The sequence below is a fragment of the Narcine bancroftii genome, chromosome 3 (assembly GCF_036971445.1).
Source record: "Narcine bancroftii isolate sNarBan1 chromosome 3, sNarBan1.hap1, whole genome shotgun sequence".
In the NCBI taxonomy this organism is placed as follows: domain Eukaryota; kingdom Metazoa; phylum Chordata; class Chondrichthyes; order Torpediniformes; family Narcinidae; genus Narcine; species Narcine bancroftii.
The window spans coordinates 131,322,308-131,337,967 of NC_091471.1; the positions used below are offsets into that span (position 1 = coordinate 131,322,308).

Below are 15,660 nucleotides of genomic sequence, written 5' to 3' on the forward strand. Positions count from 1 at the left end.
CTTTTGCGGCCGATGACGAAGGACTCGTCACTGATGTCCTTACTCGAGGACAGCGAGGCGTTGGCAGAGTCGGACGACGAGAAGAGATGCTTCCGGCCCACGTCTGGACTCAGCCACTTCTGTCCCTTCACCATCCGACTGCCGTATTTCCCATACGTCCGCACCAAGGCCATTCGGTCATTCCGGTACTGCTTCCTCATCATCCCGCTACCGCGGACGGACGAACAGGCCGCACCGTTGCTACGACCATAGGCGGAGAATAGAGGGCGAGCAGCCAATCCACTTGCCGCCCTGCGATTTGAATTTGTCCTCATCCGATTGGGTAACCGGTGGCTCTCTCATTGGACCTCGGAAGCCACGTGATTAGGAGTATTTCAACGAAGCTCGGCGCTCGAGGTACGATCCTTGCGGCCGCTAGAGGGAGCGCCACCGGATCATTGGGCTTGAACAGGCCCACACTGGTGATGTCCCCATCCTCAGGTGTGGCAATGATGCAACAACAATCTTTCTTGCTCAGACTGCAAGAGGGACTTCAGGCAGACAAAAGCAATTTCGTGTAATCTGACAATGTTTTTATTACATGACGATGAATGAATCTTTAATCTTCATTCAATTTGTTGAATTTAAATCCCCAGGATAATGTGGGAAGGATTGATCGCATCTTCACAATTATTTATACGAGTTACTAGTCAAAAAACATAATCAACTTTAGCCACAACACTTTTATTTCCTCCACTTTCTTGCTTTTTACAAATGGTCCATGAGAACATATGATATAAATGGTAGAATTTCAGCATTTCATACTTGCTCCAATTTTCAGCTGGCCATTATTGATCTTTTACCTCAAAGCCACTTCTCTTCCTTATCTGTATTAAGTACGTTGGAAGTCCGAGCGACTACAGCAGACCATGGGCGCTTCAAACATGGTCCATTTAAAAAAGGCCTGACCATGCAGACACAGAGGGGAGCTACAGGTTAAACTAAGACACCTCTTTCTGGGGCCTCTGCTCCCTCCAATCCTGACCAATGTACAATCTTTAGAAAATAAACTGGATGAACCCAGAGCTAGATTACAGAAGCAGAGTGACACCAAGGGTTGCTGGGTGATACACCTCATTGAGATATGGCTGAATGAGAGCATTCCAGACACAGCACTGTAGCTTCAAAGTTTCACCCTCCACCACGAGGACCAGATACTGGCGACAGGTGAAGGAAGAGGCAGCAGAGCTTGCATCTTCATCAGTTCATAATGTGCACAAACGTGGCGATTAGGTTCCAGTCCTGTTCACCCAACGTTGAACATCTGGTAATCAATTGTCCATTCTAGCAGCTGAGGGAGTTCTCCACCATCATCTTAGTCACTAAACCTTTTTACACTGCCCTTGAAAGAAGGTAATTAATCACCTTTTTACTTCAGTTACCTGTGTGAACATGACGAACATGGTTTAGGGGTCATTTTCATCCCAGTACTTACCTGCTAAGGTAGTTAATATCAGAGCTAATGCTTTTAACGTCAGCTCCCGTGTAAAAGGCTTACCCGCCTTCCTGGGATACCAACATTGTTATGCTGCAGGCCCCACCTCCTTTTGCACCAAGATGCTAGGTCCCTATGTAGAAGGTCACAGAGACCCAGCTTTTCTTAGTTCAATGTGGACAACCCAACCTGGCTTTAAACACAGGCCATTCACATGCCAATCTCTGTATAAAAGGGCTGACTATGGACATTCCACTCCAGGTTAACATTAGACCCAGGCCCTAGCCGCAGACTTGACGGTACACCTCACACCACAGCCACCCACCCAACCCAGGCCCCGGCTGCTGACGCAATGGTACTCCTGACACAACAGCTGGCCATTCCTACCCTGGCCCCAATCCCCTACTCCCAGAGCTTCCAACTCCCAGCACAGATTACACCTGATTCCGCAGCCTCCCTTGCAGATTCACTCCCAACACAGACTGCTACTGGAATCCTGACCACACTGCTGGATCCCACTTACTTATCCCACTCACTACTCCTTCCCTATCCTCCTACATATCTCCCTACTCCATCCCCATCTCCTCTTCTTCCCAACCCTCAGACCGCATCTATTTCACCCCCATCTTTCTGCTTACTCCCTACCCTCCTCCAACCACCCCACCTTCCATCTCCACCCTCGGACCTCCCCAACCCTCCTCTTGCCCCTCTCCACAACACCCTCCACAAAACCAATCCTACTCTAACCCCTGCTTGGTGTTTACTATCCCCTCTGACCTTCCCTCTCTGAGATGGAGCGCTCAATCCTCAGTAAAGGCTTCACCTTTATCTCCCTCTGCCCACACCTCAACGGGTTCTGTGCACACTGTGATACTGAATTCTTCCATTGCCTCTGCGTCCAGGCTCACTTCTATCACCGTGACTCTTTACCCCACCCTCCCACCCCTATGCACCCAAAACCTTTGATCCTGCTTCAAGCCTTCTTCCTCCTCCTGGACACCTCGTCCTGGCCAGCTGCCCACTCTGCACCTATTTATTTCCAAATACCACCGAGATATAAAACTTCTCAAATTTCCCACTCCCTCTCGTATTCCAACCTCACCTCTTCAGAACGCTCTGCCCTCCACTCTCCGCAACAATCATAACCTCACCATCAAACCCACAGACAAGGGTGGTGCAGTTGTGGTCTGGCGCATTGACCTCTACTTTGCCAAGGCCAGTTGACAGCTCTCAGACACCTCCTCCTTTCTACCCCTCCCTTCAAGCCACTGTCTCCAACACCATCTCAAACCTCATCACCTCTGGTCACCTCCCCTCCACGGCCACCATCCTCATTCTCTCCCACCTCCGCACTGCCTGTTTCTACCTTCATCTCAAGATATACAAACCCAAACATCTCGGCAGACCCATTGTTTCTTCCTGCTCTTGCCCCACCAAACTAGCTTCATCTTACCTTGACTATCTTTTCTCCCCTAGTTCAATCCCTCCCAACCTACATCTACCACACCTCACACACTCTCCAGCTCCTCACTGTCTTCAGATTCCCCAAACTAGACTGCCTCAGCTTCGTGATGGATGTCCAATCCCATTATACCTCTATCCCCCCCCCACACAGATCTGAAAACACTTTGCTTCTTCCTGGACCAAAGACTCAATCAGTTACCCTCTACCACCACCCTCCTCCATCTGGCAGAACTTGTCCTCACTCTAAATTACTTCTTTAGCTTATCCCACTTCCTCCAAATCAAAGGAGTAGCCATGGGTACCCTCATGGGTTCCAGCTACACCTGCCTGTTTGTGGACTTTGTAGAGCAATGTATACAGGCAAGCCTCCGCCCCCCCCCTCCCCCCCACAACTCTCCCTCCGGTATATCGACAACTTCATAAGGGCTACTTCATGCACCCTGATGAGCTTATCAACTTAATTCACTTGGCAGCGAACTTCCGCCCAGATTTCAAACTCACCTGGTCCATCTCCAATGCCATTCTCCCCTTCCTAGATCTGCCTCCGTCTCAGGAGACAAGCTTTCCATTGACATTTATCATTAAACCACCAACTTCCACAACTACCCGGACTACACTTCCTCACACCCTGTCCCCTGCAAGGATTCTATCCCCTTATCTCAATTTCTCCGTCTCCGCCTCATCTGTTCCCAAGATGAGGTCTTCCAGTCCAGGGCCTCTGAAATGTGTTTTCTTCCACAAACAAAACATCCCCTCCACCACTATTAACTCAACCCTCACCCGCATCTCCTCCATTTCCAGCTCATCTGCCCTAGCCCTCTCTGACCGCAGACACAATAAACATAGAATCCCCCTCATCCTCACCTACCTCCCCACCAGCCTCTGTATTATCCCTACAGGACATATTTTTCCTTCTCCTCGCCTCTCAGCCTTCCGTAGGGACCACTCCCTCTGTGTTTCCCTTGTGCACTAATCCCTCCCCACCTTTCGCACCCCCAGGACCTTCCCCTGTGCCCACAGGAGATGCAATACTTATTCCCACACCTCCTCTCTCACTGTGGTCCAGGGCCCCAAACAAGCCTTTCCAGTGAAGTAACAGTTCACGTACATCCAGAGGACATATTTACTGCACCCAGTGCTCCCTTTATGGCATTCTCTACATCGGAGAGACCAGTTGCAGATTGGCAGATCGCTTCGTTGAGCACCTCCTCTCGTTCACAACAGCAGCGGCTTCCCAGTTGCCAACCATTTCAATTCCGAGTCACACTCCTGTGCTCACATGTCTCTCCATGGTCTTGTGTTCTATCTCACCCAAACCACTCACAAATTGGAGGAACAATACCTTATTTTCCATCTGGGCACCCTCCAGCCAGATGGCATTAACATTGACTTTACTGCTTACTGCTAAACCTGTTCACCTTTTCTTTCCCCTCCCCTTTTTTCTTTCCAGTTCTTCCACCCACCCAGCCATCCCTCCGCCTCCTCATTGCTGCTGTCCCTCCCTCCTTTCTTCACCTATCATCCCCTGCCTTTCCCACACCCCTCTTCCCCTCCTCCCCCCCCATACTCTTTTGTTCAGATGCCTGTGGACATTTTCTCATACTTTGATGAAGAGCTCAAGCCTGAAACATTAGTTATGTGTCTTTACCTTTGCTACATAAAGGACTGGTTGACCTGCTGAGCTTCTCCAGCATTTTGTGCTTTTACTTCAACCACTGTATCTACAGATTTTTGTGATTTACTTCTAACATTAGACTGGCACTGGAGGGCTTAGCACTCAAATCAGTAGCCACAAGACAGCACACCATGATTTCTTCCCAATCATCATAGGGAACTCCAACCAGGCCAACCTGAAGTCTGATAAACTATCACCAGCATTTTACCTGCCCAATCAGAAGACCACTGTGACACCACCATCAAAAATGCCTACATATTCCATGCACACACTTCAGCAAATCTGATCACCTGGCTCTACTTCTATGCCCAGTGTACAGCAGACTGGGGATAGTGAAGACATTGGATGTATATTCAAGGGAAGAAGAGTAGCGCCTCCAGGACTGCTTTGAATCGGTGGACTGGACCACATTCAAGGACTCATCTTCAAACTTGAATGAATATACCATAGCTGTCACCGACTTCATCAAGACCTGGATGAGTGTGTGCCCACGTCTATATCATCAGTACCTTAACCAAAGGCCATAGTGCATCAAAGGATTCACAGCCTACTGAGGGTGAGGTCAATGGCATAGAAGACCAGTGATACAGATCTCTACAAGAAATCCAGTTACGACCTTCAGAAGGCTATCTTAACAGCAAAGAGAATTATGAGGGAAGCTAGAAAAAGTCAGATACTCGGCAGCTATGGCAGGGCTTGCAGGCTATTACATCCTACAAGGCAAAGCCTATCATCATAAATCGCTGTTATGCTTCACTACCTGATGAGCTGAACACCTTTTGTGCTCACCTTGAAAAGAATTCTATGGGACCAATGAGTATCTCTGCAGACGCTGACGACCCTGTGATATCTGTCTCTGAGGCCAATGCCAGAACATCTTTCAAGAGGATGAACCCTCAAAGTGTCAGGCCAAGTACTTAAAGTCTGTGCTCACCAACTAGCTGGAGTGTTCAGGCATTTTCAATCTCTTATTGCTGTAGTCAGAGGTTCCCACCTGCTTCAAAAGGGCATACCATCTTGTGCCTCGTGGCACTAGCATACCATTTCCCAAGAAGAGCGAGTTGCCTCAATGACACTCGCATCTCCTGTGATTAAAAGCTTTGAGAGATTAGTCATGCCCAGAATTAACTGGTACCCAAGATCTGGACCCACTGCAATTCGCCTACGACCATACTTGTTCCACAACAAACGCAATCTCACCAGCCCTGGATCACCTGGATAACAGCAAAACTTACATCAGGCTGCATTTCACTGACTACAGCTCAGGTTTACACCATTTCCTCAAAACTGGTCAGCAAGCTTCAACACCTGGGCCTCTGCATGTCCCTCTGCAACTGGATCCACAGTAGTTGGAATCAGAAACAATGGCTCCTCCTCACAGACAACACCTCAAGGATGCATGCTTAGCCCACTGCTCAACTTGCTCAACACCCATGACTGTGTGGGTGGGCACAATTCAAATGCCATCTGTAAATTTCCCTTCAACACCACGGTTGTCGGCAGAATCACAGACAGCAATAAGAAAGCGTACAGGAGTGAGATAGATCAGCTGGTTGAGTAGTGTCACAACAACCTTGCACTCAATATTAGCAAAACCAAGGAATTGATTTGGGGAAATTAAGAGAACAGACCAGTCCTCATCGAGGGGTCAGCAGAGGAAAGGATTAAAGATCAAATTCCTGGGTGTCAACATTTCTGAAGATCTGTCCTGGGGCCTCCATGTCGATGCAATTACGAAGATGGCTTGCCAGCAAGCTATACTTCATGAGGAGTTTGAGGAGATTTGGTATGTCACCAAATACTCTTGCAAATGTCCACAGGTGTACCATAAAGAGCATTCTGACTGGCTGCATCTCCATCAGGGATGGAGGTGCCAATGCATAGGACAGGAGAAGGCTACAGCGAGTTATGAACTCAGCCAATACTATCATGGGCATTAGTCTACTCAATTAAGGATACCGACAAGAGGTGATATGTCAAGCAAGCAGCCTCTAACTTCAAGGACCTTCAGCACCCAGGCATGCCCTCTTCACACTGCTACCATGAGGAAGGAAGAACAAGATCCCAAAGATGAACACCTAAAGGTAGAAAAACAGCTTCTTTCCCTCTGCTATCAGATTTCTGAATGGACAATTAACCACAGACACTACTTCACTTTTCTTTTTAATCTATGTAATTTATAGAAATTTTGCACCTGTAATACTACCATAAAACAACATTTGTGATATGTTCATAACTATAAATTCTGATTCAAGATTCCTCTAAATCTAAAAAGCCACTCTTTATTTTGAATCAACTTGTTGTCTGGACCTCAACAGCCCTCTTGGGTCGAGAAGTCTGAAGATTCATCAGCCTCTGAGTGAGGTAATTTCTTCTAATTTCAGTCACAACTTATCAACTCTGAGACCATGGTTCCTTGTTCTGGGCTCTGAAACAGGAAAAATATCATCTTTTCATCTACCTGGTCTCGCCCTTCATTTTGTATGGCATATCACTACCACATGATGTCCTGCCCTCTCCCACAAACCTAAATCTGCAGTTGGGAAAGAACCCAGCATGTTCCCTCGGCACAGTTCATGCTACCCTCAAGCGCAATTTGGTTGGGTGCAGAGTCAGTCTCACTCAATGCCAATATACCTGGCGATAAAATCAAGTGTTGAGATGCCTAACAGTTGAATTTAAAGAGAACTTTGAATACCCTTGCGGTCAAACACCCAGAACCCAGACACCCTCCCAGGTTTAATATCTTTCATGCATGAAGGAATAAGTCAAAGGACCCAATACAAAACATAGGCCAACTAAACACAATCAGAGACTGGAAATTGCTTGTAGACCTCGGCCAGTGACTCATCTTGCACCACAAATTGCCAGCACCAACTGGAGACCAGATCTAGGACTCTGGTCCAGCTCTCAGCAGATTGTCTTCATTATTGAGCTGATGGTTCCTTGATAGGGTACCATGGATGAGGCAGAAGAACAGAAGATACTACACTATACTAACCTTGCCGCAGAAGCGCAAGGCTGGAAAGCTAGGGGGATGCACCTGGTTAAATTCTGTTGTTGAGCATTTGTTGCTAAGCTTCTGAGGGAAGTAGGAATCAGAGGGCAGGCCCTTAGAAAGGCAATTAAATCCCTCTCTAACTCAGCTGAAACAAGCAGTCACTGGCTCTAGGTGAAAAGGAGGGATCCTATCTGAACTTGAAATGACCACAAGGAGAAACAGAATTGGGTCATACACCTAGGTCTGATCAGCCTGTGGTGGACCTGCCTTGGCAAAGGTGTCTATGTGTTTAAAAGGTCAAAACACTCAATGATACCAGGGAATACAACTGAAGATGTGTCTGATGCCAGATAATATTCCCTTGAGTTCATCCTCCATTATTGTAATTGAGGCAGCCAACAACTGCACTACTTCTATGAGGATCAATCTAACAAATACTGAAACAGGGATTGTAACAACTAGTCCTAGAAATCAACCATAAAAAAAATTCCGGAGGTACCAGTCTCCTGGCAGGAGCGCTTGCTAGGGTTTAAAACTAGTAAGGTTGGGGACAAGGTTCACGCCAGGGAGGATAACAAGAACAGAGTCTTTAGGCAAAGAAAAAAGGCTTTTTCACACAATCTGGAGGTGGAACAGCAGCAGGTAATAAATAGTCACCATCATAACAAATGTAGAGAAGGTGAGAGGCAGAAAGTTAAATGTGGAAGATCTCTTGAGATGCATTTATTTCATGCAAGGAGTGTGGTAAACAAGGTGGATGTACTAATGGTGTGGATTGACATTATGATGTGATAACAATTTGTGAGATATGGTTGAAGGAAGGTTGTGACTGGCAGCTAAATATTCCAGGACAGAATTGGCGAGGTACGAGGAGGAGGTGTGGCATTGCTTGTCAGTGCTGAGGCAAGATAGACTGGAGGTCTCATCGTGCGAGGCTCTGTGGGTTGAACTAAAAAAAATAAGAAAGGTGAGGCTACAAATATAGCAGCATATTACAGGCCGCCAAAAGAGGATAGGGAACTGGAAGAGCAAATATGCAGGGAAATAGCTGAGTTGTGTAGTAGAAATAGGGTTGTGATATTTGGGGATTTCAATTTTCCTAACATTGATTGGGAAACACAATCAGTGAGAGGGCAGGATGGCTTAGTCTTTGTTCAATGTGTTCAGGATTACTTTTTACAGCAGTATGTTGAGGTGCCTGCTAGAGGGGAGGCAGTGTTAGATCTATTGTTAGGGAACGGAATAGGGCAGGTTACGGAATTGTGTGTTGGTGAGAACTTTGGATCTAGTGGGTCCATTAGCTTCAACTTAAATATGGAAAGGGATAGGTCAGATCCAAAGTTAAAGGTCTTCGAGTGCGGGAAGGCTAGATTTGAAGAAATGAGAAGGGATTTGCAGAAAATTATATGGGCTGATCATTTTTCTGGAAAGGATGTAGAGGAGATTTGGAGGGTATTTAAAGAAGAGATATTGAGAGTACAGGATCTTTACGTGCCAGTCAGATCGAAAGGCAAGGCCAAAAGCCTAAGGGAACCATGGTTTTCTGGAAAAATAAGAAAGTTGGTTCGGGATAAGAGGGGGGCAGATATTAAATTTAAGAAGCAAAAAATGGATAAGATGTGTGATTATTACATAGATTGCAGAAAAAACCTTGAGGAAATTAGAAAGACAAAAAGAAGGAATGAGGTGTCAATAGCTGATAAGATAAAAGTGAATCCTAAGGGTTTTTACAGATATGTGAATACTAAAAGGAGGGTTAAGGATAGAATAGGACCGCTGGGAAATGAGAGCGGTGAACTGTGTGAGAACCATATCAGATGGGAGAGATATTAAATGATTTTTTTCTCATCTGTGTTCACGAAGGAAAAGGACATTGGACTATGTGATATAAGTGAGGCAAATGGCTTAGTTATGGAAAAGATAGGGATTAGAGAGAGGGTTTTGGAGCTTCTAGGGTTAGTAAAAGTGGCTAAGTCTCCTGCTCCTGATGGGATTCTCCCCAGGACGTTAAGGGAGGTAAGGGAGCAAATAGCAGAGGGTGATTTTTCAACGATCACTGGAGGAGGGTTGCTAATGTAGTTCCGTTGTTTAAAAAAGGCATGAGGTGTCAGCCAAGTAATTATAGGCTTGTAAGCTTTACTTCGGTGGTAGGGAAAGTTAGGGAGGATATTCTTAGAGATGGTGTGTATAAATATCTGGATAAACAGGGATTGATCAGGAGCACCCAGAATGGGTTTGTGAAGAGAAAGTCGTGTTTGACGAACCTTGTTGAATTTTTCGAAGTGACAAGAAAGGTGGAATGAAAATAGGGCAGTTGATGTAGTCTATCTGGATTTTAGCAAAGCTTTTGATAAGGTTCCACATAAAAGGTTAGTAAGGAAGGTTCAGTCACTAAGGATTAATAAAGAAATAGTAAGATGGGTTCAGAGGTGGCTGGAGGATAGACAGCAGAGGGTCATAGCGGACAGCTGTCTGTCAGGATGGAAGCCTATGACGAGCGGTGTGCCTCAAGGATCGGTGCTCAGTCCCCTGTTGTTCACCTTATTAATGATCTGGGTAAGTAAATACGCAGACGATACGAAAATAGGGGGAGTGGTGGATAGCGAGGAAGATTTTAAAGGATTACAGAGGGATTTGGTTTGTCTCGAGAGTTGGGCTGAAAGATGGCAGATGGAATTTAATGTAGAGAAGTGTAAGGTGCTTCATTTCGGTAAAAATAATCAAAATAGGACATATGTAGTAAAGGGTAGGACATTGGGGAATGCACAAGAACAAAGAGATCTTGGAGTTATGGTGAAGCGTTCCTTGAAGGTGGATTCCCATGTTGATAGGGTGGTTAAGAAGGTATTTGGTATGCTAGTTTTCATAAATCAGAGCATAGAAGTATAGGAGCTAGGAAGTGATGCTGCAACTGTTTAAGGCGTTGGTGAGGCCAGGTTTGGAGTATTGTGTTCAGTTATGGTCTCCAAATTATAGGAAGGATATAGATAAGGTGGAGAGGGTGCAGAGAAGATTTATCAGGATGTTTTCTGGCTTAAAATACCTAGAGTACAGAGAAAGATTGAAAAGGTTAGGACTTTATTCCTTGGAACGTAGACTGTTGAGAGGGGATTTGATAGAGGTGTTTAAAATTATGAAGGAAATAGATAGACTAGATGCAAGTAGACTATTCCCCCTCAGAGCAGGGGAGGTTGAAAGAAGAGGACACAAGTTGAGGGTAAGGAGGCAAAATTTTAGGAGAAACATTAGAGGATGCTTCTTCAGAGAGTGGTGGCTGAATGGAATAATCTTCTGGAGGAAATAGTTGAGGCAGAGTCAATTCTTTCATTTAAGTGGAGGCTGGATATATACATGGATAGGAGAGGGTTGAAGAGTTATGGGCGGATAATAGGCGGGGAGGATCTAGCAGAGTTGTTTGAGTGAACACTTGAAATCTCATTTTTTTGCACTTATGATACATTTCTAGTCAGTAGAAAAGGTTATACCAAATACTTTATTTTCTATATACCTCACAGTATTTGAATTCTATTCTCAACAGAAAATTTGCCAAATTATGGTTCATGCTAACAGATGAGAGTCCCGAGGATTTAAGGCATTCTGACTGAAAATGTAACCACTTCATTGGATGTGGGGTGATGCAAGGGTGTGACAGAATTTCAAGATTTTGAGGAAAATAATAAAAAAAAACTGGTCTGTTGAGACTATTTCCTCTGGTGTACCCTTGTGTGCAAAAACATTGGACTTAACTCATTCTGTGGTAATAGAAATTTCCTTCCATTTATTGATACACATCATATGCCTTTAAAGAATCCTCCATGCACTCATTGAAAACTTCTCCATACTCACCATTGGCACTGACAGCAGTCTGATGAAACATGAATAGATCAGCTATAATCCATGATGTAACGAATCATAATATTGGGAGGATTTTGGTAAGATTAGTGGGTTACATACATACACACATTTTAAAATAATCTTATTTGAAAGACTGAAGAATTCATATTTAGTAATATTGCAGGATCTCTGGAGAATGTGATGCACATTTCACAAGTAGGTGCTAATTGAAATGACATTATAAAATGAATGGACTGGAGACAAACTGGCTGCAAGTACCTTTCTGCAAAGTGCTCATAGAAAGGTCACTCCTAGGTTCTGTTTAATGAAGATAACATCTTGACCAAGGAGAAGAACTCTTGTGAGAGAGAGAGAAAGAGAGAGAGAGAGAGAGAGAGAGAGATGACAAGGTATCCCAGCTAGTGTGTGTGACATTAAAGGAGCTGAATAGTGCAAGCCAGTTGGAAAAAAAGTTCCAAAGCAGTGGATGGAAGTGTCTGATGTTTCTCTTGGAATAAGAGGAACAGAACAGAACTCTGTGGTAGCCTAAAGAAGGAGGTTACCATCTGGATAACCCTGATGGGGCAAATTTCATCAGTGAGACCTTGAGGTGACTAATGGAGATACCTCAGTTGTGGAAATCCTGGAACAACAAATCTCTCTCTGCAAACCCTACAAGATCCTCTCTGAGTGGTAAACATTTACTTTTCGAGCACCAAAGCCTGGTGAACTTCATACATATTAAATTCTGTGCACAGTTTAAGAATTGCCTGCATCTAGAGAACTTGGAAGAAGGAGAAATGAGATTCAACTGTGAACCAAAGAACTTTTCTTAAATTTACACACACATTACATACACGTGCACTTAGAATTAGAAGGGGGTTAATTTGGGTTAGTTAAGTATAGGGATAAGTTAAAGTTTGATTCTGTTTTCATGTTTAATGTTGATTAAAAATAACTTTTGTTTTAAAAACCACTTGTCTTGGTGAATGTCTATTGCTGCTGGGTTTTGGGGTCCATTGGGCTCGTAACAATGTTCATGTCTGGCCTTCATACAAAAGTTCAAACTCTTTTGTCTTTGTTGCCATTATTATGGTCTTTGATCATTAAAATGGAAATATTACACACACCTCCCATTTTAAATAACCTTGCCAAAGGTTAAATAACCCTCACTCTAAATCTATGCAATTCTTGAGTTCAGTTCAAGCTTAGAGAGTGTGTTTGTAAACACAACTCATGATTGAATCTTTTCATGTTAGTTTTACAATTTTGGAAAGTGTAAGATAACAATTTGAATGCAATGAAGAAGTTTCCCTGGCTAAGAAGTCTATTACCAGAGTTAATAGAATCAAAATAAGCAGTAGGCAGTTTAGGATTGAAACTGCTTCACTTCAAAGGGTGGCACATCTTTGCATTTCTTTATCACTGATGGCTTTGGAGGTTCAGTCATTGAGTTCCATCCCACATATTTCCTAATGACAAAGGAAGCTCTTTTGGTCCATTGAGTCTATGCCAGTTCACAAACCAATCCCACTGCTTAATTATTTTCACTTTATCCTATTCCAGCCCATCAACCAGGTTCTACAACATTCAAATCCCAGACTTCCACATTTTGTAGTGCATTAGCAGAAGTCATGTGTTAGGGGTAAAATTTTAAAGGGACCTGAGGGGTACCTTCTTCAGATGGAGATAAGTAGGTACATGAAAGAAGCTGCCAGAGAAAGTGATGAAACAAGGGATAATTGTTTTGTTCAAAAGACATTTAGACAGGTACAAGGATGAGAAAGATTGAGTAGTAAATGACCCAAATACAGGGAAATGGGACTAGCTTGGTTGACATGGTTGGGCCAAAGGGCCTGTTTCTGTGCAGTGGAACTCAAGACTCTGAACATTTGCTATATACAAAATGTATCTAATAAATAATTGCAAACCAATCATTCCTATGAAAATTGTGGAAATGCCTCAAAATCCTTCAACAATAACTTCTACAGAATTATTATTTATACATTTTATTTTAACGATTATGTACTCAGCTTCAGATTGTTACCAATTCATTTTCGTACATTGTGGATGATGAAATGACATTTCATTAACATTGTTGGTCTTGTGCATTAGATGTTTCCGCTGGCATTCTATCACACTTCAAAGAAAAGCATAATGAACAAAGGAAGTCTTCAAGGGAGCATCAAAATCATTAGAGCCAGGCTGGGAAATAGCTTATTCCCACATTCTGTGGGATTTGTGGAGTTCACTTAAATCGGTGTGGACTAGAAGGGCCGATATGACCTGTTTCCGTACTGTAATTGTTATATGGTTATATGTTAAATGCATCCATAGTATAATTACAACCTTGTTCTTACAATTATAGCAACAAGCATTTATTCCTTGAAGTAAAAAAAAACCAATTTCAAAGTGATTTAATCACTATGTATTTACACGTCACCACCTTCATTCAGGGATCACTTGGAACTCTTGAGGGAAATGGACTACAGGGGGAAAGAGGAACATTGGACAAATCATATGATACTTCCAGATGGCTTGCTGGTATGAACAAATTTCACGTTTGTTTTAGTGGAGCTGGGATATTTGCAGATGCTTGTTCAAGATAGGCTAATGGCCCTTGAGCGAGATCTGCTGACTTTTGGGGCTGAACATTAATATCTTCCAGAACTTGTTGCCAGTGTCGGAGCTTGCTTAGATGTTTCTGGATCAAGACTTCTTTTCTCTGCAGTTCATTTTTCAATTCTGAAACATCCTACAAAATGTAGATATTTTTAAAGAACATTTCCAAAAATAATACTTTAATGTTTAAGCCCTGAAAGAGTACAATTTAGGAAGAGTAGGAGTTTATTAATGTTTTTAAAACAGATGAGTAGTGGAAAGCATTGGAACATAGTCAGATTCTAGCCTTTTATGAACAAAAAAGAATATTCCTTTAAGGTTCAGTCTCCTGACATATTTGTCACAGTTTTGCTGTTCACTTGATTTGTTTACTTTGTGCTGACAAATCACTTGCATTCTTTCAGATTGATAGGTCAGCTTCCTCAGTTTTCTTTAAGGCAGTTGACATCAAATTCAAGAGAGAATACAAAATCAATCATTCCTCTCCCTGTAATAACTGCCTTTACCATTATCTACTGTGAAGATTTCAGTTATTGGAATCCTTGCTGATATCATCAATATACATTTCTAAGCCTGGATGACAATAGGAATTTGGCACGAGCTAATCTATTTTTGTTTTGCACTATCTTCCCCCCACCCCCCAAAATCTCCTCTTTGCTTCCTGAAATAACAAGTTTAACAACATTAAAGCTAATTGTATCACATCACAATTGTGAAAATTGAGATAGCAGTCAAACACAATTCATCTTTTGGGTTTTGACTGTCTGCAGCAAGCAGTTATACAAAATTCCAAATACTTTGATCAAGAATTCAATGGGCTCCATACTTTCATGTTAAAATAAAAGCATAAACAGTAATTATTCTTTAAATGTAAAATGCACAATCTAACTTCATAAACAATTTCAAAGCTTAATAAGAAAACCCAAACTCCTTCCATCATCTTAGACCCATAAACCTACCAACTTTACTCAGCTTTATTTTAGTTAGTAATGCAAATTATTCAATTGCTTTTCCATCAAAGAGACAAAATAAACATAAAATGTTTGAAAATAAGCTTTCTACCTCCTTTAAGACTTGTTCAGGTTTTTGTACAGCAAGTTGCAGTCTCTTCTGAAGAAAGAAACACTCTGTTTGCCTGGCGACGTCCAAAAACTTTTGGATGCATTGTTCAACACCTGTGGCATAATAAATCAACACATTTATTCTTAAAGTGGAATGTTATTTAGAAGCATGAAACAATGAAGATGCAGTGACTGCTGAACTCAAAGAATGAAAAGGAAGAAAGGGTCATTATATACAAGAAATTAATTTGAAAGATGTTCTTGTGACAAATGTGTAAGAAGCTTTCTTGGCTTAAAATGAAAAGAAATAAGCTCATTTAGATTTTGGAATGATAATCCTTGTCTTTAGGTTTCATAATCAAACTGTCATTCCACTGATGTAATAAGTGAATGTTGGAGATACAATTCTAAATAATCAATAGTTAATCCACCTGAAAAATCAAATTCAGAACTTTAATGTATTTGAATTCTCTCGCTAAAACTTTTCCTTGAGTGCCATGACTGTGTCTGTTTAACTATTATATATTAA

The 15,660-nt window shown here is 42.8% G+C and overlaps 2 protein-coding genes and 1 long non-coding RNA gene across 4 annotated transcripts in view; 1 reads left to right on the top strand and 2 right to left on the bottom strand.

Annotated features, from left to right (window-relative positions):
• Positions 1-323, bottom strand: part of haspin (histone H3 associated protein kinase) — a 74,660-nt gene extending 74,337 nt beyond the window's left edge. For both annotated transcript variants that reach the window (XM_069925113.1, XM_069925112.1), the window contains exon 1: positions 1-323. In XM_069925113.1, coding sequence (XP_069781214.1) covers positions 1-314 — 314 coding nt within the window. In that variant the 5' untranslated portion in view covers positions 315-323.
• LOC138757558 (uncharacterized) overlaps positions 51-15,660 on the top strand; it is a 15,875-nt gene continuing 265 nt past the window's right edge. Inside the window, exon 1 of the long non-coding RNA XR_011353697.1 lies at positions 51-480. This is a non-coding gene — a long non-coding RNA (uncharacterized lncRNA). The remainder of the gene's footprint in view (positions 481-15,660) is intronic.
• med28 (mediator complex subunit 28) overlaps positions 13,442-15,660 on the bottom strand; it is a 24,747-nt gene continuing 22,528 nt past the window's right edge. The window contains exons 3-4 of the mRNA XM_069925116.1: positions 15,133-15,245; positions 13,442-14,203 (exon numbers count right to left, since the gene is read on the bottom strand). Coding sequence (XP_069781217.1) covers positions 14,006-14,203; positions 15,133-15,245 — 311 coding nt within the window. The 3' untranslated portion in view covers positions 13,442-14,005. The remainder of the gene's footprint in view (positions 14,204-15,132; positions 15,246-15,660) is intronic.